Genomic DNA, 25,824 nt, shown 5'->3' on the forward strand with positions numbered 1-25,824 from the left:
TTTTAAAAAAACAAACTTTTGCAGAGGCAAGGTTGAGCCAAAGCTGCAGCCACATTCACCAACCCAGTCTGCATGATCAGCGGCACCCGCCGTGGCTTAAATAAGCCATGGTGGGTTGCGGCACATACTGGCCACCACTGTGAATATTCAAGCTGCAGCGGGCAGTCACCAAGGCTTATTGTGATGTGCAAACCCAAGCAGGGTGACTTGTTGCCATGGGTAACATGCCACCCAGAACCCAATAACCTTGGCAAAGAGAGTACCCATGAATCCCAATGCATAATTCTGGCAGTGTTTAAGGTCTAACAGTGGCTTTTCTGTGGCATCTCCAGGAAAAGTGGGGCAGTCCAAAAGGGGTGGATAGTCTCTGAAGAAGCCTGTGCCCAATCCTAAATGGATTGTGAGGGCAGATGTATGAAACCTGGTGTCCAGATACCCACAATTCTGGGTCCTGCCACATGACTAATTGTACTTGCCAAGCTATGTTCTGCTGCTTAGGTAGGGTTGTGCATTACACTAAGGCTATTTTAAGAAATTTGGTATAAAAAACGTGAATGGCATATGTAATACGCAACATTCATACATGCATCTATTTCACTGTACTGTACACATAGTGGAAACCATGGAATGGCCATGGTTTTTCATCACATATATGCAATGATGGAGTTATGCATAATAATCAAGAAGGTGTAGACAACCTATGCATTTCTTTTTTACTACATGGAAAGGCTTTATTTGTAAGAATTATACAATCCATGAAGCAATGGATTGCTGCAAAGTGCAAAGTGATGCAGGTTGGGGCAAAAAATCTCAACTTCAAGTATAACCTGATGGAATCTCAGCTAGCAGTGACTGACCAGGAAAGGGATCTTGGGGTTGTGATGGACAGCTCAATGAAAATGTCAACCCAGTGTGTGGCCACCATAAAAAAGGCAAACTTCATGTTAGGTACAATTAGAAAAGGAATTGAGAATAAAACTGCCAATATCATACTTTCCCTATACAAATCTATGGTGCGACCATACTTGGAATACTGTGTCCCGTTCTGGTCACCGCACCTAAAAAAAGTTATTGCAGAGCTGGAAAAAGTGCAGAAAAGGGCAACTAAAATGATGAAGGGGTGGAGCAGATCCCCTATGAGAGAAGTTTACAACAGCTGGGATTGTTTAGCTTGGAAAAAAGGAGGGTAGGGGGAGACATGATAGAGATGTACAGAATTATGCATGGTGTGGAAAATGTGAATAGGGAGGCATTTTTCTCCCTCTCTCAAATACTAGAACCTGGGGTCATCCTATGAAGCTCATTGGTGGGAGATTCAGGACAGATCAAAGGAAGTACTTCTTCACACAGTGCATCATTAAACTATGAAATTTGCTACCACAGGATGTAGTGATGGCCACCAATTTGGATAGCTTTAAAAGGGGATTGGACAAATTCCTGGAGGAAAAGGCTATCAATGGCTATAGTCCTGATGGCTATGTGCTACCTCCAGTACTAGAGGCAGTGAGCCTATGTACACCAGTTGCTGGGGTACATGGTGTCAGGGTGGAAACTGAGCCAATAGAGCCCCAGAGCAGTTCTGATTCTGAGGAGGAACAGCAATCCGTGGGAGAGGAGCTCGCTCATCTCTCACAAGCACAGCAGCTGGCAGAGATTCCTCCTGCCAGCATTCCTGGGATAGATAGTGACCCTGGCACTGAGAGAGCGCTGGAGGGGGGCTTGCTGGACGCTTGGCGCAGACGCAGGGAGAGACAACAGATGGAGGGCGCCGAAAGGAGGCGTAGCGCTTGCTTGGCATGCAAACAACGGTCGCGTCCCGAGGACCCAAGAGAAAGAGGGAGGATCTCTCCCTAGCCCATAAGTTCAGGGTCTTCCCATGGTTCTCCTTCAAACGGGGACCAACTGCCTTACCTGGAGCTTAGGCTACTCTGCTATCTTTCCCCAGTGCTGTTCCTTGCTTTGTCGCTAGTGATTAGTATCTGAAAGAGTCATAAAGTAATAAAGTCTCGGAAAGAATTCCTCTTCGTCTGTGTCCTGAGTTGGCTATTGGTGGGGCCTACAAGAGTCAGCTAGGGCGCTCCTGACACATGGGTGGGAGGGTGCTGTTGTGCTCATGCCCTGCTTGTGGGTTCCCGGTCGACAGCTGGTTGGCCACTGCGTGAACAGAATGCTGGACTAGATGGACTCTTGGTCTGATCCAGCACGGCTCTCCTTATGTACTTATGTTTAGTAACTGAAACACAATTTTATTGATCCTTCTTAAATCTTTAGACAGGACAATGTTGGCTTATTCTATAGCCCTTGTTTAAGGTTTCTATTCTGGCTATATCTATTTATATAACTTACAGTTTTGGTCAGCCCATCTCAAAAAGGATATTGTACAGCTGGAAAAGGTGTAAGAAAGGCCAACCAAAATGATCAGGGGGACCTCCATAGCAGTAAATGAGCCACATTGTTTGACACTTTATAGGTTAGAAAAGGGAAGAACATGACAGAGTCTCATAAAATTATGCATGGTGTGGAGAAAGTGGATAGAGACGTTTTTCCTCCCTCTCTTATATTACTAAAACTCATTCAATACAAATGATGGGCAGTAGATTCAGAACAGACAAGGATATTGTCACACAACACATAACTTATGAAATTCAGTGCCACAAGACGTAGTGATAACCGCTAGCTAAGATGGCCTTAAGATGGGACTAGATAAATAAAACTATCAATGGCTGCTAGTCATGATGGCTATATAAAATGTTTGGATTCAGAGACAGCATACACCTAGATTCCAGATGTGGGGGATCCCAGAGGTATCTGGTTCATCCTGCTGCCAACAGTGAGTATCCAATGTATAGCATTATTTTTTATTAACAATTCTTACTTCCCATCACTTTAGCTAAAGAAGAAAAACAGAGTTGCACTCTTAGTTTTTAGAAAGAGTGTGTAATTTGGCATGCCATGTCTGAGCCCAAAACTCTCTCCTCAAGCCTAGAGGGTGAAGTCCCTTTCCCTCTGAAATTATTTTGTAGCATGGGTGTATTCTCGGTGGTGGCTCCCCATTTATGGAATAATCTCACTGAGGCCTGCCTGGCAGCACCATCTAATCATGTTATGGATTCCTTTCAGCTTGTGCAACCTGAGGATGTGGACAAACTGCTTGGAGGACTGAGGCCTACTACTTGCCCTTTAGATCCTTGCCATCCTGGCTTGTGAAATCTGGATCCTGGATATCTGGATTTCTGAGGTGGTAAATACCACCTTGAAGGACAGCAAGGTCCCTACAGCTTTGAAAGAAGCTGTGGTGAGGCCCTTGCTGAAGAAATCAAATTTAGATCCCCATGGTTCCAGATAATTACCGCCCTGTGTCAAATTTGCCATTCTTGGGCAAGGTGCTGGAGCACGTGGTGGCCTCACAACTCCAAGTAGTTTGGGATGAAATGGATTATTTTGATCCATTCCAATCAGGTTTCAGGCCTGGTTATGGGATGGAAACAGCCTTGGTCACCCTGGTTGATGACTTACACCAGGGAATGGACAGGGGGAGTGCAACCCTGTTGGTTCTTCTGGACCTCTCAGCGGCTTTCGATACCATCGACCATGGTATCCTTCTGGATCATTTATCTGGACTGGGCTTGGGAGGCACAGTTTTAAAGTGGTTCCAGTCCTTTCTGGAGGAGCGGTCTCAGAAGGTGGTGCTGGGGGACTTCGGTTCCACCCCATGGCCATTAGCCTGTGGGGTGCCGCAAGGTTCTATCTTATCCCCCATGCTTTTTAACATCTACATGAAACCTCTGGGGGAAGTCATCAGGAGGTATGGGCTGAAATGTCATCAGTCTGAGGATGATACTAAGCTCTACCTCTCTTTTCCATCTGCACATCCCAGGGAGGCTGTGGAACTCTTGAACCAGTGTCTGGAGGCTGTTTTGGGATGGATGAGGGTGAACAAGCTGAAACTTAATCCAGACAAGATGGAGGTACTGTGGGTTGGGAAACCAACTACTTCAGATGGAGGTTTACAACTGGTCTTAGATGGGGTTGCACTCCCCCTGGAAGACCAAATGCACAGTTTGGGAGCCCTCCTGGACTCTGAGCTAACTGGGGAAGCCCAGGTGGCTGCAGTGTCCAGGAGTGCTTTTTGCCAGCTTAGGCTGATATGCCAACTGCAGCCCTATCTGGAGAGGACGGACCTTGCCTCAGTTATCCACGCATTAGTCATGTCCAGCCTGGACTACGGTATTGTGCAATACATGGTGCTACCTTTGAAGATGGTTTGGAAACTCCAGCTTGTGCAGCATGCAGTTGTCAGAGTATTGGTGGGGGCTAGGCAATTGGATTACATAACGCCTCTACTGTGCCAGCTGCACTGGTTACCCATGCATTTCCGAGCCCAATTCAAAGTGCTGGTTTTTTTACCTTTAAAGCCTTAAACAGTTTGGGACCAAGTTACTTGAAGGACTGCCTACACCCATATCAGTCTGCCCGCACTTTAAGATCAGAAAGAGAGGCCCTTCTCACTTCCTCCCCTGTGAGAGCAGTCAGGTGGGTGACCACACATGAGATGGCCTTCTCTTCAGTGGCCCTACACCTTTGGAACAAGCTGCCATCAGAGGTCCGCCATGCTCCATCACTGCAGACCTTTAAGAAGGCCTTGAAAACATATTAATTTACCTTAGCCTTCTGTTGATATGACTGCTATTGTTGCTGTTGCTGCTGTTAACATCACTGTTGGTTTTATTGTTGGCTTTTACTGTTTTTATATTTTATCACTTTTAATATTTTAATTGTTTTTATGTATTTTATTGTTGTAAGCTGCCTTGGGAGGGCTTCTGCCCTGAAAGACAGCCAAGAAATATTTTAAATAAACAAACAAACAAACAAACAAATAAATGTCATCTTTTCGGCACCAGATTAAAACTGCCCTCTTCTCTCAGGCATTTGGCAGCATATAATGAGTCTCTTGATTGTCTCTGGCTGATCGATTTAAATTTTTAGATATATGTTGTTGTGTGTGTTGTTTGTTCCGTGCCATTACATGAATGGTTTTATATTTTATATAATGTATTTTAATGGTTTTAAATTTTTGTGATCTGCCCAGAGGGCTTCGGCTACGGGGCAGTACAGAAATATAATAAATGAAAGCAAATGAATATTTGCTTTGTATTAGGATCAGGACACAAATGTATTAGGTCTGCATTTTAATATGGACTGATAGAATTCACACTTCCCAAACTAATACATGAACCAGAACACAATTATCATTTGGTTTTCACCCTCCTCCAAATTTTACGATACAGTTCCCCAATAAAAAGCGCATACATCAGGGGAAATCGTGTACAAATCTTTATACATTTTGGAAAACAGCAAACAAAAAGGCACCTATTGGGGAAAATTGCTTGCAAAAATGTAACTATTATTAGGAGAAATGGACACAAAATGCATACACATTTTCACACAGACTTTAAAGAAACACAGCCTGATGGAGAAACGGGATGGAACAAAATCATGTTTGAAAAAATGCAAATGTTATAGAAAGTGAAACAGAGATTCATGCATCTCTACTTTGTATATAAAGTAGTATGTCAATATACTTGCTTTTAAAAAAACATTCAGGATCATGTACTTTTAATCAAAAGTCAATGGCAGGGGTGCTAACCGAAGTCCTCATGGAACCTCATCTTCAGAGGGTCACCTGGTCCTTCATGGATAGGGCTATTCTCCTTTCTCAAAGGGAAAGATAAGCACACTTACCCTATGACTAACTGACCAGGCCCCATTTCTCATTTTTATACCTTTTTCTCTTTTACATATTATAACTCCTACACAGGATGCTTCTATTTTCAAACTCTCTCAGGAGGGCAGCGTCTTCAACAAAGCAACACATTTTCTATTTAATTCAACATACATTTTGAAAAACTCAGTAAAGAGAATTATGGTCAATTTATCTGTCTGTTTCTATTGAAGGCAAACTTAAATTATGTTTAAGTCCATAGAGCATCTTTTACCTAGTCAAATATACAAATGTATCCTATGGTGTGTACATATATCTTTTTTGTTCATGCTATAATTTAATTTTCTTGATAGCCACTAATGTTAGATAAGACATTTTACAAAGCACCTTGGTTTATGGCAAAGTTGCTGGCAATATACAAAAGCAATTAAATCCCTTGAGAGATATTTATAACATCAATGAGAGAAAGTGTACAACATATCCAACAGAACCTCTGGACCATTTAATCTGTTTTAAGAGCACTAATGCTACCTTTGAGAGAAGATAATATAGTGTTTGCTCATTTTCACATTCATTATAAATTAAGGAGTAGCCAGCAGGGATTAAGAAGTAGAGAATTCACTTTAAGAGAGAATCTAGTGCATCATAATGCATGGGCCAGTGAAACAAAAGAAAAATGCAATTCACATTTCTTTTATGGGATTCATGAAGCCAGTTCAATAACTTTGTGCCAAGTCTCCTGCAGAAAAAAGTCTGCTAAGTGTAATTAATAGGACAAAATAATGTTCCTTGTGTTCCCCAAACGTTGGTCCTTAAGGGTGCCATTTGCAGTGACATCGAATGCAATATAAAAGGTTGCGGTCAGAAGTGAAAATTATCAAAGCATCAGATACACCCGTGCCAAAATTATTTGGGCGTATGCACATGCATGCACACACATGGCCTTTTAAGATCCCAGTCACAGCTTGCGTCTTTTCTTTTTTTAAAATTATTATTCCCCTGCTCATTAGAGGTATTTCTGTTTGAATCTGTATGAACTGAGGATCTCTTGGCAGAATATTGCTTAGTTTTTTAAAAACACTTACTTTTGATGCTAATTCTGTAGGAGCTTTCCGTTCTAGAAATCCCGAAACCTGAGGAAGTTCGTCTTCATTCAGCTCAATACTCCATATATATTGTAATGTTAATAACAAGTTTCCATAGATCACCATAAAAGGTGAACTGATCATAGCATATCTCCTTCGGTCACGTAGCATCCAAAGTATGCATGACCATATCAGCAGCACAAATGTTAACCAGCTGTGGTAAGTAATACTCCAGGCCTTAAAGATAACGAAAAGACAAGAGTGACAATCATTATAACAATAATGCTTAGTTGATGGTTCAGAACTGCATATGGACTTTTAGCCATTCTACACCCATTGCAGTTAGTGAGAGCTGGGCAGGACCTGCCATAACAAATTTAGACAACAACATTTTAACCCCTTGACCACAAATTGTCCTAGTTTTAAGATGGACCTATTGCAAACAGATTATTTAACTTACCATCATGGCTATCAAAGCACAAACATAACTTTGCTTCATAATAAAATGGAAAACTGTGACCATTGCATGGACTTTGGAATTTTTTTCTTCCTCAATATTTTCTTCTTCCTCCTCCTCCTCTTCCTCCTCTTCCTCCTCCTCTTTCTTTTCTAAGAAGATAAAAGAATTGTATGAATGGCAAAAGCCTACAAATATTGGGTTGGATCCAACGGTTCCCTGTTCATGTTAGAAATCTTTTGTTAATGGAAGCTCCTTCTGTTCATGGAAAAGAACCTCTGGATCCAACCCATGGTTTGTCCATAAAGATCCCAAATAGGATAGATGGATCATTCTATTTCTGGTCCATACGTATTTACTCATAAGCCCATTCCATCCCATTTCTGCATTAATCTGTAAATGTTTTAAAAATCTGCATGAAAATTCATATTTAATTATATATATTTAATGTATTTTCTCTCGAAGTACACATTTCCAAATATATTTTATCTTAAAATATCCATTTTTATATGCATTTTGGTATGTTTTTTGAGCCAAGAATTGCATCAGAAAATTTGAAGAAGTGCAAAATCCAAAGAATAACCATGTTCTTATCCACATATTAGTCTGGGGTGTGTGAATCAGGTCAGTTCACTTTGAAATGTACCAAATGAAAATTAATTCCTTGACCATTCCTACACCAAACCCTTATTTTCTCATCAGGATAAGAGCAGAAATTGATATTGTAGTATAGACTACTCAAATGTTTTTCTATCAAGCATATTTATGTACATGTATGTACTGTGTTGGTTTTTTCCAGACCTATATTAACAATTTTGATTATACTACATTGGGTTTCACTTGCAGTCTTATGCTGCTTTAGATAAAAAATAGGTATAACATTTTATCTGTAAATATATTGCTACCTTCAATCCAAAGAGATACAAATGAGTACCTGAGGTACTGGGCTAGTAGATGTATCACTACCTTCTGTATTGCAGGATATAAAACACTCATGTAGCTTAACCATATGTGAATTCATCGGACTGGAAATGGGCAATAACTTCAAAATATTGTTAAAGTAGTAATATACTGCAGGAATCATGAAAATGTTGTTAGCAAGCTGTTTGCTACGGTTTCAACTACATACAGCTGCACTTGCCTTCGTAGGCATTTCCATGTTTTGCTCTTCCTTGACTGGAAGAGCTGAAATGAACAATGAGGTCGTTGGAGCCTGTGTGTCAAACATTTGCAGCTTGTGATAAAACTTTTCAAACTTTCACAATACCCTCATATGCAAAAAATAAAAATAAAAAAATCTTTTTTTAAAATCTTTTTTTATTATAAGTTTCAACAAAGGAAGCTTAAGAAAACAACACAAAAGGCCAGTGGGCTAGGCCCTGCTTAAGACCCTCTCAATGGGGAAAGTTAGAAGAGTTATGGGGAGGAGCAAGGCATTTTCAGTCACAGTCTCAAGGCTGAGTTGCCAGAGCACATACTTTATTAGAATGTATAAAAAGAGCTTAGGCTGGCATCTACAGCCTGGTTTTGTGCTCCATTTTTAAGCAGCATGTGGCTAGTTTAGCTGTTTTCCATGGTACTTTTTGCTGGCTTTTTGAAATTTTAACTCAATACAACTTTGTATTTAGTCATATTTGTGCAATCAGTATATATATATATATATATAGAGAGAGAGAGAGAGAGAGATCACAGAAGCTGCATCAGACTTTTAGAAAAAGACAGGATATTGGATGGATACATAAAAAGAATCCCCAAGCAATTCTTGCTACTACCTGAGCCATCAGCTGATGGGTCCCATTTGTAACGTGGACTTGAGTACATATCTGCCTTGGCAGGCCCATTCTCTATGGGACGCAATGTCTGTATGCTCGGATAATCAACAGGTGTGCCATTCACCGTCACCAACAGGACCTGTTGAGTGAGGATTAGAGAAAAGAAATCCTTTTAAAACAAACATTGTGCTAGAGCAATCACTTATATTACTTTTCTTGTTAAAAAAAAATACCAATGATGCTTCAGGTACCATAGAATTTCCATATGGACTGAAAATAAGTCACAAGCTCGGGATGGAAGGAGTTTGACCACAAGAAATCAACTATCTTAGCAGACCAAGAGTGACAGATATGACCATGTCTAGCACCCGCAATGACAGCTTTTTGTTTTGAAGATTGTGCTATGCTCTCTGTATAGCAAGGTAGATTAAAAAATAATCAAGAAGAAAGGAACGTCCTTGTTATTTCTATTCAGTGACCAGAACCAAACTTGTTTTAACCCATCCTGAGCCCAACCACTGAGCCACTGAGCTCATTGTTCTGCCTTAGAGTTTAGGCAGTAAGTGTTCATTCTTTCTACTTGGGCAATTCTCACTTTGGTGCATCTCAGCACTGAGAATAAACCTGGAGCCAGACTCACTTTTAATATCATTCCTTGTGGCTTACCCAGAACAATTATTGCTCTACTCCAGAAACCCCCATTCTCCTGCTCCATTTGGCCAAGATAAATCGGTTTACTTCATACACCCAGAGAGAGAGAGAGAGAGAGAGAGAGAGAGAACGAGAGAGAGCTTTATCCCGGGTAAAGCATCCTACTGCATCTAGAGCCGGGTTCCACACATAACACAGCCTGCTAGCCTTATGGTGCCTAGTAAGGGGACTGCGACCTATGCATGAGTTGGTGGTAGTGAGTCTCAAAGTGTGAAATCAGTTCCACAGGAAGTCTAGAGCATCAAGAAGCAGCTAATGAAAAGTCTGTTTCCAACCAAAATTGTGGTGGCTCCGGCGACTCTAATAACAGTTTAGCCTTCATTCGGTCCCCATCCTTACTTACCAGACACCTTTCTTTTGGCTGTCTATGGACTATGTGGTGCAGCCCATTGTCAACAAATCTAGAGCAGCTTGAGGCTATTGCCCCATTTTTGTAATCTGGAACTAAGGTGAGAAACCCGAGGGTAGTCTCTGCCCCCCAGTATTTTTAAATGTTTTGGCAGCCAACCAGGAAGCGAAGTCCTTTGAGTTCCCATTCCTCTGACATCTGGTAATTATAGCTGCTCCTGCTCTTACTTCTTTTCCTTTCCATTTCTATCCATTTCTACCCTCTGTGGCTCACCATTTTCTCCAGCACCTGAGCTACTCTGGTCGTATATCCTTCTAGCCCCTTGCTCTGCCATTTCCATAGCGCCACCTTCCCCTCCGTATTTGGTTAATATTCATTTCCCCAATCTTCATTCTTTAATATCTTTTCTAGGTGGGACTACTAGAATTGGTATACTGACTCATGCGGTAAGGGGTGGGTATACTAACCAAGCCAACATTCTCTCTGTAACGAATGCACATGTATGTGTTTTTTGAGGGGAAAAAACCTGTAAAAAATAAAGTTCATGTTTTTGGACTTTTAAGTAGCATTTTATCCAATTTCCCTGTGTTAGAGAAGTAGCTATTCCCCATTTTAGTAAGAGCATAGTGAATAAGTCTGTGGTGAGTGCACCATACTTGTGGTTAGAGGCCCCCTTAGATTCACACTGGTCGTTACACGAGAATACACGGCAGTCATGTGTCTGCGTGAATGACGACACACAGCAACCCATAACATATAACGTCCAAACTGATCTGCTATTCTAAGCACGTTTAAATGGGAATACATTCCTCTGAAATCAATGGAATCTAATCTCCCAAGGAATTCTGTACGAACTAAACGAGGAAGAAGAGTTATTTGCTCGAAGTGTCAGTAGCAGTCAAGAAAAGAGCAAACACAGAACATGTTTTCTTCAGAATTCCCCTCTAGGTATGCCTAGATAGCCATATATTCCAGGATCAGAGGCACCATGACCCTGAATACCACTTGTCGGGGAGCATCAGTGAAAGAGAGGGCCATTGTCCTCATGTCCTGCTTGTGGGCTTCCCATAGGCATATGCTTGGCCACTGTGAGAGAAAGGATGCTGGACTACATAGGCCCTTGACTACATCCAGCAGGGCTTGTGAACCACCCAGAGAGCTTCAGCTATTGGGCGGTATAGAAATGAAATGAAGAAAGAAAGAAAGAAATTGTCTTATGTTCTTATGAGAATAACACAACAGAGTAATTATTAAAGTACAGTAATAGCCAATCTTGGATTATGGAGACACGATCAGTAAATAATAGACAGAGTGGCAGTACGCAGTCAGCTATTCCTGAATATCTTGAGGAGGCACAACAGCAAGCTAGGTACTGGCTACTGCTTCTAGGTTATATAAAGGCAGATAACTCTGAAGACTGAGATCTTCTATTGAGCCAAATGGTCCTGTCCCCTAAAAAATATTATTTGGAGTTAGAAAACTCTTGATACAACAAAAAACTGCAGATCAAATTAATTGCAAGAATGAGACCATGTACTAACATCAGATGACTTGTGTTCATCCCCAGTCACTGTCAGATGCTGCAAAGCAAGGCAAGAATAATTTATTAGTTGAGACGTATAGCTGAAGCATAAAATATTCTTAAGTGTTACATTTTAGCCTCAAAACTGACCATTTGCTATGAGGAACATGTTAATTACTGCATGCATATATACTACTAATACTCTGGAAACCTATAAAGAATACACTGTAGAATTATATTATTGATGGACATTGTACAATAACTATATACTTCTAAATGACAAATAAAGGTACCGATAAAGTTACTGTTGGTAACAACAGTTCTAGTTGAGGATTTTAAGAAGGGAGCTCCAGCCAAAAGAAATGTCACCATGGGCAGTATCCAACTGTGTCATTCTGTGAACTTAAGCAGTGCTAGTGGAGCTCCACCGAAACTTTCCATGGTGCAAGCACTTGCAGAAGCTGTTGCACAACTGGCTGCACAGTGGCTTGTGCAACTGCACTTGCACAAACATAACTTTCATTGGATTCTCCTCTTGTGCATAGTTTGGAACTTATTTTCCAGTAGTGCAACACCATTTACACTAATGGAATTACACAGATACTGCCCCATGACACTAATTACTTCTATGAAATTCAAGGGAATTTCAGAAGCAGCCTGCAGTGCTAGATAGGGATCTTCTGTTCAAACAAAAGAAGGCAAAAGTCCCACTGGATGCACACAAGCCCACCCATATTGCAGTGTTTATGTTTAGAGCAATGAGTGTGAAAATCCAGCTTCATGAGTCCAGTTAAAATGATAAAATGATGAGTAGCACATTTGTACTGAAGGAAAAGTCACAAAACAATCTTTAACTTTTCCAGTACTCGTAGCAACATTTGGTCTTTTGTTGTGCTTAAACCTGTACAGCAGAACTATCTCATATCATACATATAGTTATGAACATGGAACACAACACTCCCAATCATTAGTTGGCTAAATTATAAGACTACCATTTCATAACTGACATTATAACATAGATGAATTTATTTCTCTACAGCTTACTGTTCTTTCATCGGTTGTGTAGTGGGCATACCACACGCTGTGACTCTTTGCAGTCATTTGGACTTCTCTGCAGTCTGTTTCTTCTTCCCTGTTACCAAATTTGTCATCATCAGGCATGTTCTAAAGAAAAAAAACAGGGCTAAGTTAACTCCAGAATAAGTATGACAAAGATGTTATCTAGCTGCTATTTTATCTCTAAAAATTGAAATAACTTTTCAAGGTAAATAAGATAACCAGGTCATGAGCCATTACACTGTCTCGAAAGTCTAGGCAGTTTTAAGTTTATATTTATTATGCTTATTTTGCCTGTTCAATTTCTCTCCCACTCTAGTCCATAGTAAGTTTTCAGACTTGAAAAACAATCTCAACACTTCTCACTAGACAAGTTTAAGTAACACTGCAAACATAAATGGATCCATACCTTTAAAATAAAAGCCATATCCATTTCTGCGAGTGTAATGAAATAATAGAAGTGCATGTAATTAGCTCAGACAGAAAACCTGTAAAGCAGTCAGCAGTTTCACAGATCTTCTTTCAGCCTAATTGTGTGAATTGCTGTTCTCATGTTACTTATTTGCCTATCTTCAGAAGGGGCTGGGACCAAGTATGTTTTAAAACTGCAATGCACGAGGCACTTTTTATATGCCTTCTACCACTTCAGTCAAGTTATTTGAACTCATAACAAGACCAAGCCCAATGAAACATTAGTGACCATTTTGTTTTCTCCTCATGTATAAATGTATGTTAGAGTGTATACAGCAGGGGTTGGCAACTTTTTAGGCTTGTGGGCACATCTGCGCACTGTTGTGGGCACTAGCACAAAACAGCCACCATATCCCTCTCAAAGAAGCAAGGCTGAAAGTAATTTCAAGTTCACAGAATTCTTTCATGTAGAATTAAATAAAGTGTTAGCAGAACATGATGGCAGGTAAAGATAATAATAAAATATAATAGTAATACTATCTTGTACGTTCACTAACACAACCAAGGTATGCTAGAGTTTTGCTCAATATACCACGTGGGCCACCAACATCCTTGGAAACCTGGTGCATAGCTAGATAATCTATTGGTAAGCAAATCCCACAAATGATGTTTCTACAATTATGTCATAAACTAGTTCCCGGAATGATATAAATGGGCAAAGAAACCATTTTGGAGGATCTATTTGTGTGGGGGCATGCTTCTCAGCAATACTGAGTGTCAATTTAGTCACCTTGAATGTAATGGTCAAACTTCATTCATTGCTCTTCTCGTTTCAGTCTGATGTGCACCAGACATAATGAGAACATAGGTCTGGTTAGATGTTGATGTTCTACTAAAAGTCTACATGCACTGAGGCTTGGTGCCCACAAACAGTAGCATACTCATTTTTCATGGTGCGTAGGACGCAATATCAGAGCTGAATAAAGGAGCTTGAAAATAAACACACAATATACCAATCTACTTCCCTCCCACTCCTTTGAAGGGCAGGGGCGGCTGGGTTGCTTAAGAGGATTACATAGGTCAGGAAAATTGTACATACATTTATAAGCGTATTTATCCAGATCTCACCTCACCATTATGCAAAAGTAGAGCAGCTGCCACCAGCTTGGTGCCCTCCAGATGATTTGGGTTTCAGCTCCCATCAGCCCTAGCCAGCATGGCCAATGGTCAGGAATGCTGGGAATTGTAATAAAAAACATCTGGAGGGCACCAGATTGGGGAAGGCTGAAATAGAGCACAATCTCATGACATGGTTGTGTTGTACCATATATAGGACATAACTGGGCCAGTGAACATCTGATCCAGCCTTTACCACCTGCCTCTCCATAGTGCAAAGACGGAATAAACACCCACTCAAGCCTGCTGATTCTTTCATACAAGTACCCCCCCCATTTACATTAAAACAAACTCAATGAGTTAAAAGTCCTATGTTTTCCTTGTACCATGTGGTTCTGCCCTGAATTACTTATAACAGCAAGAGATCACTTATTAGTAATTCATAGTGCACAATTATTCGCTTCTTATTTGTAAATGTCACAGGCAGCCTGAAGAGGTTTATAATATGCTCTTTCCTAGAGGTTTTTCGTAATGGGAGGAAGAGAGTTGTTTCACCTGCACAATAGGTTTGTGTAGCCAAAGTCGAATGAGAGTTGCTAGGGTATAGTACAATAGCAGCAGTAAGATAGGACTGGTATGGTGGTACCATCTCAGATTTTGGTTGGTTATGATTTTCCAAGTGCTTGAGCAGTTGGTCTGAATGACTGAAGTGACACCAAACAATCTGTTGAAATAATTAAAAGGAGGTATTACAGAAGCAATACAGCAGAAGAATATCATCATCTAAACCTCAGTTAACAAAACATCTTGATAGTTTGAATTCATGGCACCTTCCCCAGTCAGGATAAAAATGACACTCCCTTGCATTAACGATTTTGTTTAGCATAACTATGCCCTTAGGTAAACTGATGCCTCATTCAACTTCTTCATAAATATTTACAACCATACTTATGCGTGAAGTTCCTACTTGCTTTTGCCATGTTTTCTTGTGAAACTTTCTTGTTGTTTTGATCTTTAATTTGCTGTTTGGGAAAAAAAAGTTGGAGCTCACAGTCCTTTAAATGCCTATGAGGAAATGTACCAGTTTTAACCCCAATATAACCCACTCCAGTATTCTTGCCAAGAAAACCCCATGGAACGTATCACAAGGCTAAAAGATATGACGCTGGAAGATGAGCCCCTCAGGTCAGAAGCTGTCCAATATACTACTGGGGAAGAGCAGAGGGAATTTCCAAGTAGCGCCAGAAAGAGTGAAGCGGCTGGGCCAAAGCCGAAAGGACACTCAGCTGTGGTTGTGTCTGGTGGTGAAAGAAAGTCCGATACTGTAAAGAACAATATTGTTTAGGAACCTGGAATGTAAGAGCAATGAATCAAGGTAAGCTGGAGGTGGTCAAACATGAGATGGCAAAATTGAACATCGACATCTTGGGAATCAGCGAACTAAAATGGACAGGCATGGGCAAATTTAATTCAGGTGACCATTATATTTACTACTGTGGGCAAGAATCCCTTAGAAGAAATGGAGTAGCTCTTATAGTCAATAAAAGGGTGGGAAAGGCAGTACTGGGGTACAATCTCAAAAATGACAGAATGATCTCAGTACGAATCCAAGGCAAACCATTCAACATCACAGTAATTCAAGTCTATGCCCCAATCACTGAGGCCAAAGAAACTGAGGTTGATCGCTTCTATGAAGACCTACAACACCTTCTAGAACTAACACCAAAAAAAGATGTCCTCTTCATCATAGGGGATTGGAATGCTAAAGCAGGAAGTCAAGAAATCACCGGGATAACAGGCAGGCATGGCCTTGGTGTACAAAATGAAGCAGGACAGAAGCTGATAGAGTTTTGCCAAGAGAACACGCTGATCATAGCAAACACTCTTTTCCAACAGCACAAGAGGCAACTCTACACATGGACATCACCAGATGGTCAATATCGAAATCAGACTGATTATGTACTTTGCAGTCAAAGATGAAGAAGCTCTATACAGTCAGTAAAAACAAGACCTGGAGCTGACTGTGGCTCAGATCATGAGCTGCTTCTTGAAACATTTTGGCTTAAATTGAAGAACGTAGGGAAAACCACTAAACCATTCAGGTATGACCTAAATCATATCCCTTCTGAATATACAGTGGAGGTGAGGAATAGATTTAAGGGATTACACCTGACAGACAGAGCGCCTGAGGAACGATGGACAGAGGTCCGTAACATTGTTCAGGAGGCAGCAACTCAATCCATCCCAAAGAAAAAGAAATGCAAGAAAGCAAAGTGGCTGTCTGATGAGGCTTTACAAGAAGCTGAGGAAGGAAGGGAAGCGAAAAGCAAGGGAGAAAGGGGAGGATATATCCAACTGAATGCAGAGTTCCAGAGAACAGCAAAGAGAGACAAGAAGGCCTTCTTAAATGAACAACGCAAAGAAATCGAGGAAAACAATAGAATGGGAAAGACTAGAGATCTTTTCTAGAAAATCGGAGATATCAAGGGAACGTTTTGTGCAAAGACGGGCATGATAAAGGACCAAGAAGGCAGGGACCTAACAGAAGCAGATGAGATTAAGAAGAGGTGGAAAGAACGCACAGAAGAACTCTACAGGAAAGATCTATGTCCCTGATAGCCATGATAGTGCGGTCACTGAACTTGAGCCGGACAACTTAGAGAGTGACGTCAAGTGGGCCTTAGGAAGCACTACTAACAACAAAGCTAGTGGAGATGACAGTATTCCAGCTGAGCTATTTAAAATCCTAAAAGATGATGCTGTGAAAGTGCTGCACTCAATATGCCAACAAATTTGGAACACTCAACAGTGGCCACAAGACTGGAAAAGGTCAGTTTACATGCCAATTCCAAAGAAGGGCAATGCCAAAGAGTGTTCAGACTACTGTACAATTCCGCTCATTTCACATGCCAGCAAGGTTATGCTCAAAATCCTACAAGCTAGGCTTCAGCAGTATGTGAACCAAGAACTACCGGAAGTACAAGCAGGGTTTTGAAGAGGCAGAGGAATTAGAGATCAAATCGCCAACATTCGCTGGATCATGGAGAAAGCAAGAGAATTCCAGAAAAACGTCTATTTATTTATTTATTTATTTAATTTCTATACCGCCCAATAGCCGAAGCTCTCTGGGCGGTTCACAAAAATTAAATCCAAGCAACACACAATAAAACAATTTAAAATATACAGAACATTAAAACCACAATATAACAATACAACCACAATAAAACCTAGCAGCAGTGCAGGAGTTTAAAATACAGATTTAAAACAGCAAAGATAAAAATTTAGAAAGCTAAAATGCTAAAATGCCTGGGAAAATAAAAAGGTCTTCACCTGGCGCCAAAAGGAATACAATGTAGGCGCCAGGCGAACCTCACTAGGGAGCTCATTCCAGAGCCGGGGTGCCACAGCAGAAAAAGCCCTCCTCCTAGTAGCCACCCGCCTCACTTCCTTTGGCAGGGGCTCACGGAGAAGGGCCGCTGATGATGATCTTAAGGTCCGGTCAGGCACATATGGGAGGAGGTGATCCTTCAGGTAACCTGGCCCCAAGCCGTTAAGGGCTTTGAATGTTAACACCAGCACTTTGAATCGGGCCCGGAAATGGACTGGCAGCCAGTATATTTCTGCTTCATTGACTACGCTAAAGCCTTTGATTGTGTGGATCACAACAAACTGTGGCAAATTCTTAAAGAGACGGGAGTACCAGACCACCTTACCATCTCCTGAGAAACCTGTACGAGGGTCAAGAAGCAACAGTAAGAACCAGACATGGAACAACCGAGTGGTTCAAAATTGGGAAAGGAGTACGACAAGGCTGCATATTGTCGCCCTGCTTATTTAATTTATATGCAGAGTACATCATGAGAAACACCGGGTTGGATGAATCACAGGTCGGAATTAAGATTGCCAGGAGAATGATCAACAACCTCAGATAAGCAGACAATACCACCCTAATGGCAGAAAGCGAAGAGGATCTCAAGAGCCTCTTGTTGAGGGTGAAAGTGGAGAGTGCAAAAGCTGGTTTGAAACTCAACATTAAAAAACTAAGATCATGGCATCTGGCCCCATCACTTTCTGGCATATAGAAGGGGAAGAAATGGAAGCAGTGACAGATTTTACTTTCTTGGGCTCCAAGATCACCACAGACGGTGACTGTAGCCATGAAATTAAAAGATGCTTGCTCCTTGGGAGGAAAGCTATGGCACACCTAGACAGCATAGTAAGAAGCAGAGACATCACCTTGCCGACAAAGGTCCGTCTAATCAAAGCTATGGTTTTCCCAGTAGTAATGTATGGCTGTGAGAGCTGGACTATAAGGAAGGCTGAGCGCCGAAGAATTGATGCTTTCGAACTGTGGTGCTGGAGAAGACTCCTACGAGTCCCCTGGACTGCAAGGAGGTCCAATCAGTCCATCCCAAAGGAAATCAACCCTGAGTGCTCATTGGAAGGACAGATACTGAAGCTGAAGCTCAAATATTTTGGCCACTTAATGAGAAGAGAAAACTCCCTGGAAAAGACCCTGATGCTGGGAAAGATTGAAGGCAAAAGGAGAAGGGGACGGCAGAGGATGGGATGGCTAGATAGCATCACCGATGCAATGAATATAGACTTGAGCACACTCCGGGAGAGAGTGCAGGACAGGAAGGCCTGGCATGCTATGGTCCGTGGGATCACGAAGAGTCGGACACGACTTAATGACTGAACAACAACCACCACCACTGGTGCTGAGAAGCAAATTGTTTTGAAAGGCGATGTAATGTGGCTAAGGTGCTGCATAAAACAGCTCAAGTATACACAGAGCATGGATAAACTTCTCACCAGCTACACTCAAATCCAGCAGGTTCATGCCTATGAGAGATCCAACAAGCATGAGAAGCCACCACATACATACCAGTAAGCTTCCTTGTTCGCTTCCATTTCAGGGCCTGCCTTATGCATGCATCACACACACTCTGTTCATGGAGCTGCATTAAACACTTTACGAAAGGTGCGGGTCTCTGTATAAAATGGGCATTTGCAGGACCTGGTTAGGGGAGCTGACTACGCAATATATTGGTGTGTGCCACACACTTTGTGGAATGCCCTCCGCTAGGAAGTACATATAGCCTGTTTTAAGCTGTCTTAAGCTGTTTTAATTTCAATGCACATGTTATTAATTGTTTCACTATTATTATTAATTTTATTTGTATTCCCCTTTCTCCCAAAAAATGGCACTCAAGGCAGCTTACAGGCAAAATTAAAATGGATTAAAACAATGAAATAAATTAAATTACAATAAAACCATAACAATTACAGATTTTTTCCTAACCCAGCAGACCCACTTACAGACCAAAGGCCTTCTTGAATAAAGCAGTCTTCGCCTGCTGGCAGAAGGACAGCAGAGGGAGTGAACCTAGCCTCTTCCTACAGGGAGTTCCACAGCCTGGGAGCTGTCATCAAAATAGCCCTCTCTCAGGTCACCATCAAACACACCTCCGAAGCCAGCAGTCTGGAAAGAAGGGCCTCTCCAGAAGATCTTAAGAACCATGCAGGCTTGTATGTGAGAAGGCAGCCTTTCAGGTAGCCTGGTCCCAAGCCATATAGGGATTTATAGGTCATAACCAGCGCTTTGAATTTTGCCCCAAAACAGACTGGTAGCCAGTGAAGCGCTGTAACAAGGGATTCACATTCTCCCTGTAACCAGCCCTGGTCAACAGTCTGGCCACAGCATTCTGGACTAGCTGACAACAATTTTCAAAGGCAGCCAGACGTAGAATGCGTTACTGTAGTTCAAATGGGATGTAACTAAGGCATGCATGAATGTGGCCAGCTCAGAAATCTCTAGGAACAGGCACGGTCGGTGCACTAGCCTCAGCTGTGCAAACATACTCCTGGCCACTGCTGAGAGCAGGGCACCCAGGTTCAGGGGTGAGTCCAAGAGAACACCCAAACTGTGATCCTGAGTCTTCAAGGGGAGTGTAACCCCAATCCAGCATAGGCTGAATCCCTATTCCCTGATCTGCCTTTTGACTGACCAAAAGCAAGTCTGTCTTGTCTCAATTAAGCTTCGATTTGTTTGCCTTCATCCAGTAATTGTTGAGTCTTGATGAAGTTTCACTGCCCATTTTAAGTGGTGCAAAAGAGGATTTTTAGCTGATGATATTTATATTGTGACATTTGTCATAAAATTATTTTGCACTCCACCTTGTAAGAGAAATGTGCACTGAAAGGCGGTTTATACATGTTTTAATAAAATACAATTTCTATGTTCATGGAAAAAAAGTACAACTGTATATTTTAGGATCAATTAATATTCATTAAGCATATTTCATGAAAATAACCAATCTACATAGGGACAATAACATGAATAGTATTTCAAGTTATGCAAACCAGGAAGAATTGTACTACTGTTCTGAGGAACATTATATAAACAGCATGCTGGAAAACAAAACGCAGGGGTGGCTTTCACATTCTTGCTCTGCATGTTCATTTTCCCAGCAAAAACTTATTGAATTAATGCAATCATCTCTCTAGTGTTCATGCACTATGATCTGTTCTTCCTGACACATTCGCAACCTATGACCTTGATAAATGCAAGATACTGATGAGGCGTTAAAGCACATAATGATGTAAGAGTGGAAATATTGCTGCTTTCTGAATAACAGGAAAACTATTTTTCTTCTACTTCCACCTATGCAGTGCAGCCAACTGTGAAAATAACCATAATCACAAAAGATATTTACTACATACAACTCTTGCTTGAGTTCTCACTCAGACTAATATATTCCCATCTGACTATGAGAGAAAAGCACATCAGGCTTGTATGCACCTGTCCTCTCTCTCTCTAGGTAGAAAGTAATGTAAGAAATGTTGACCTATACATAGGGATCTCCCTCGAACCTCTATCCATATACCTGTGTTGAAAGATGCAAATAGATGGATGTGTTATTGTATCAGTTCATACATTATTTCCTATCAAGGCAGGGAAGAGGAAGTGGGAAAGTGGTGTGTGGGTATGCATGAGCCAAGGGATGCTCCATTCTCATACTAGGTAGAAAAACGTTGACTGAACAGGACCTTGGTCACTCTGAAATGTCAGCGCTAATGTCAGAGGTAACACCATTATATTATGCAGTACAATGGGAAATCTAAAGCAATATAATCTACAAGATTTTAAAAATAATTATTAAAGGCACCGCAAGCATAACAATTAGCCACATTTGATTTCAGTCATTGTACTGGTGAAGTCTGCATTTCAATCCAGTTCACAGAGCTAGATAAACATTTTTGCTTGGTATCACAACTTCAGTTATTTTAATTAGAGATAGGAAGATACGTGGAATGAAGGGACCTTGAAATGCAAACTCCCTCTGCTCAAAACATCGGGCCCCTTTATGAGCCCAGTCTACTTCAAGCTGGGGTCAACTCAAAATGAGGCTTGCAGCCCACCTTTACCACTGTTCAGGTCTCCCTGCAAGTCCCCCACCTGCTCCACAGCTTCCCCAAACAAAAAGATTCAAGCTGGGGAAAGAGGAGGGGGTAACAGGCCTGCAACACAGGAGAGGTCTTGTGGGGCCTCCTCCTTACTGGAAATGATGCTCAGAGTGTCATTCCTTGCCAGGAATAATACACATATAGTTTCCCAGGTAAAGCCGGTGGGTGTGCATGTGGAGCAGGCAGGGGAAGAACTTGGTTTGTAGAGAGAGCTTTAGGTAAATGAGCAAGTGAGCAGGTGGCAGCATTTGCTCCTCCTCACGACCGCTGTTGTTCATTCAGTTGTACCCCCACCCCAAAGCCAGAGGGAAAGGTGAGCAAGCAGCAGTGGCTAGGGGGCTCTTGGCAGTAGACCCCTGCAGCGACATGGACCAAAGCAGCTGCCCAATCATGCCAACCTAACAAAATGTTTTATTTGTTGTTTCTGCTGTTTTATTCTTATAATGTTTTAATATTTACAGGGTTTTTTATTTTATTCTATATCACCCTACGAGTTTTTAATTGAAGGGTGGCATAGAAATCTAATGCATTAGCAAATAAACTCCTGACATGAGACCTGACTGCAAACTATGGTGAATTAGGAATCAGCTTAGGGCTCACATGTCCATCCTCCCCACCTCACTGCAAATTCCTTCTCCTTTCTTCTGTTGGCTTAATCATAGCCTACCATAACATATGGGTCAATGCTAGGGGTTGAACTGGGTTTGCAAACTCAGTTAAAAGGGAACCAAGTTAGAACAGTCATAATTCTTCCTACCACAGATCTTCCACATCAAATGAACCAAAAGCTATCAACAGAAGCATTTTAGTGGCCATGTTCATTAAGAAATGATGAATGTAGCTTTTGATAGATTTTGTTTTTTCATATGGAAACAAGTTTGTTTCATGCAGCTACATTCTGAATGAAGAAATTCTTAATAGTTCTAACACATGAAAACCAGTGCAGATTTAATTCAAGAAATTATGTGCAATGCTCATTTTTCTAAATGCATGCAAGCACTTCTGACATTTGAGTTGCATGTTTAAAAATGGACATAGATATTTCTGGAAACCATACATATTCACTCAAAAATGGGAAATCTTCTGTATAGATTTGTCTCAGTGTATTTAAGCATGAGTTTACATCTATACCTACATAGATTATCAGTATGATCCTTACAAACATTCCTGTAAGGCAAGGTCAATATAATTCTTTTCTCCAAATATTACAAAGGTGGAGGCAGAGAGATAGTAGTCATCCAAAGAGGTTGTTGTTAACTTTTACACTCTAACAAACACCACTTTTCACTACCAAAAAGCCTCAGCACCCAAAATCCCCCATGTTGCCATTAAGACACTACAATACACATATATGTCAACTGAAAATGTTCCCTACTTGGATCTTGTCACCTGCAAAAAGTCTGTATTTAATTGTATCCTAGACAGTTTTGCTGTGGTGTAGCCATTGGTGCAGGATGGACCCTATGCCTTCCTCAGTCAAACCAAATTTTGCCACCACATGCCTCTGACCAAGAAGCATATGGAATGATTTCCTGCAGCTACCACATTGACTTCCAATCCGATTCTGGGTAGCTGGTAGTGGGGAGGTGTTCCCAGCATTTACTTTACCCAAAGGAACAGTAAGTACAAGGAAGAGTTTCCTGCTGTCTTCAGCTTCAGCCTTCTGAGGGGCTCTCAGATCAAAGCCATGGAGGTGTCTTAATGGCTGCCTTAAATGGCAATAAAAAGTTACTCTACTAGCATTTTATTATTGCCTGAATGTGCAAACACTACTAATGCAACACTTCTTTCATATCAAATCATGCAATAAAGGAGTGCGATCTTATGTTCCCTGCAGCTCATGGAGTGGGTTTCAATGTCCAGATTAATGCAAAATATTATATGTACCAAACTGTACCCAGTTTGCATGGTTCAGGAGTAAGAACAAACTATGCTTTGCTCAATCAGAAAAAGGAAGGAGGGAATTCAGTGTGAAAGCCTGTGGCACATTCTTGAACTACCAAACACTTCGGAGGATGGAAACCTTATATCTAAACTGATCTAATCCGTAGCACTAGATTTATCACATTATAAGTCTGGCCTGGTCAGATCCTGGTTTGAGATCTTGCGAATAAACTATGGTTTTCATAAAGCCACAGTGTATAATATTCGGATGAAATGGATACAGTGGTTTGTTATCAACTGCAATCAGAAGTGTCTGATCTCCTCCCCTTCCACATGAAGGAGGGATGAAGGAAGTGTACAAGCTTGAGGCTCATGCCAGTACATCCTTGAAGTGACATGTCTGAGTCAAACTCCCCATCCTCTCTCAAACACTCACTCACTCCATCAGTCATACGAATACAAATAATGAATGTACCTAAAATCGCTACACATTATACAAAATAAAAATAAAGCAGGCATTGCCTACAGATTTACAACCTAAAGTTCAGGACAATACGTATTTGGGAGGAAAGGAAAAAAATAAAAGAGGAGAATTAGTCAGGAAAAGCCAGGGTGAACAGATGCAGCTCAAAATGGCACTTGAATATAAAGAACAGAGAAAGAAAGTCAGATGTCAGGTGGAAGATATCAGGTCAGATGTCATAGGGAGCTACAAGAGGAAAGGGATACAGATGAGGAATACAGAGAGGGTAATCTCAGGTTTAAACAAGAAGTTTTGTACCTGTGGAGAAATGAATCTAAGCAGGAACAACGAGAAAAAAGATAGATACAGAAGAACATTACCATGAAGGAATTTTAAAGTAAATACAAGAAACTTAAAAATGAAGATGAGAAGAGGTAACCAACAAAGAGAATAGAGCAAATAATTAATATAATCTGAACCACGAGCTTAAAATGTCAGAGAGGAAGCATATAAAACGGAGTGGAGAGACTTGTGTTTTAGAATAGAACCAGGAAGACCAGCAATAAGGAAGTTACAATAATCAATGTGGGAAATAAGAAGATAATAAACTAATACTTGGGTAATGTCCATATAAAAAAAAGATCATGTATTATAAGCCACATAGATACATGTACACAACAGTTACTGGAAGTACTATGTTATGGTCACACTTACCAACTTCATACATAGGGAAGTTAAGCCCTGGGATTCCCTAGGCTTCTCAGCGAAGGCCACTTGCTTGGACATAGTTCTCAGGGAATCTCCTATCTTTTCATATCTGTGCCACAGGAAGTAGTACAGCTTCCACCTTCATATATTCTACTCTAAGATACGTCACTCCATTTCAAACTAGACCCATTCAAATGGTTCTGCTTGCTGTTGACTATGCATTCCAGTCACACCATGCTAATTTTCCCAGAAATGGCTGCCAATGGATTTTGAAAATTCATGTAATTGGTTTCTATGCACTGTGATTTTCACTTCGTTACAAATTCACAAGCTTGTGACCTTAATGACTGCTAGAAATTGATATAAAGATTAAAATAGTCAATGACATAGGAGCTGAGAAGTTTTAAAAATAGAAAAACAAATTTCCCCTCTGTTTTTACTATATGCAGTGTGGTCAGTTATTTCCTTCAATGTATTTACTACTTTCAGTTTACTGCTTTCGTCTTTTGAGTTCTAAGTATTCTTGGATCTTCTCTCCCTGGCACATTCTCAATATAGCTTATGACCTTGATAAATTGTGGGTAATGGTATAGGATAAGTGCTCTGTAAGCAGAAAATGTACATTTTTGGATAGAGGAAGTGTCTCAACTTCATAATAAAATTGTATGTCTGCCTTTAACAATGAAATCAAGACAAGATTTAGATAAGGTTATAGTGAAGATTAGGAGAAATTCTCACATGATAAACAGCCTCCCCTTCATGTATTAATTCATCAAAACGCTTGTTGCATCATGAAGCAAAAATTCCAGGCCAAGTTTGAAAGTCAAAGGAATATACTAAATAGCAAAGATGAACAGCCATTTCTGCTTTACGAAGGAAGACAATGAACATGGATATGCAGGGGAAAGGATTTATAGGGAGAAACATAGGGAACTGTTTAGAAGCTGTCAACATTGCCCAGAAGTAAAAAAAACAACAACTCTCCTTGCTTACGGATGACTTAACAATGACTCTTCTGGACCATCACTGCAGGAAGTCTAGTTTAACTTTACATTGATAGGCCAATTAGGACACACTTGGTTTCCTCTCTGAGCTGGC

General features: G+C 40.9%; 1 protein-coding gene across 1 annotated transcript in view; it reads right to left on the minus strand.

Annotated features, from left to right (window-relative positions):
- PIEZO2 (piezo type mechanosensitive ion channel component 2) overlaps positions 1-25,824 on the minus strand; it is a 373,451-nt gene that overhangs the window by 115,700 nt on the left and 231,927 nt on the right. Inside the window, exons 8-13 of the mRNA XM_084849861.1 lie at positions 14,757-14,925; positions 12,663-12,782; positions 11,638-11,676; positions 9,037-9,175; positions 7,268-7,416; positions 6,808-7,044 (exon numbers count right to left, since the gene is read on the minus strand). Of these exons, the coding sequence (XP_084705987.1) occupies positions 6,808-7,044; positions 7,268-7,416; positions 9,037-9,175; positions 11,638-11,676; positions 12,663-12,782; positions 14,757-14,925 (853 nt within the window). The remainder of the gene's footprint in view (positions 1-6,807; positions 7,045-7,267; positions 7,417-9,036; positions 9,176-11,637; positions 11,677-12,662; positions 12,783-14,756; positions 14,926-25,824) is intronic.

The sequence above is a fragment of the Heloderma suspectum genome, chromosome 4, assembly GCF_057233095.1.
Source record: "Heloderma suspectum isolate Gila_16-S chromosome 4, 16-S_ref, whole genome shotgun sequence".
NCBI lineage: Eukaryota > Metazoa > Chordata > Lepidosauria > Squamata > Helodermatidae > Heloderma > Heloderma suspectum.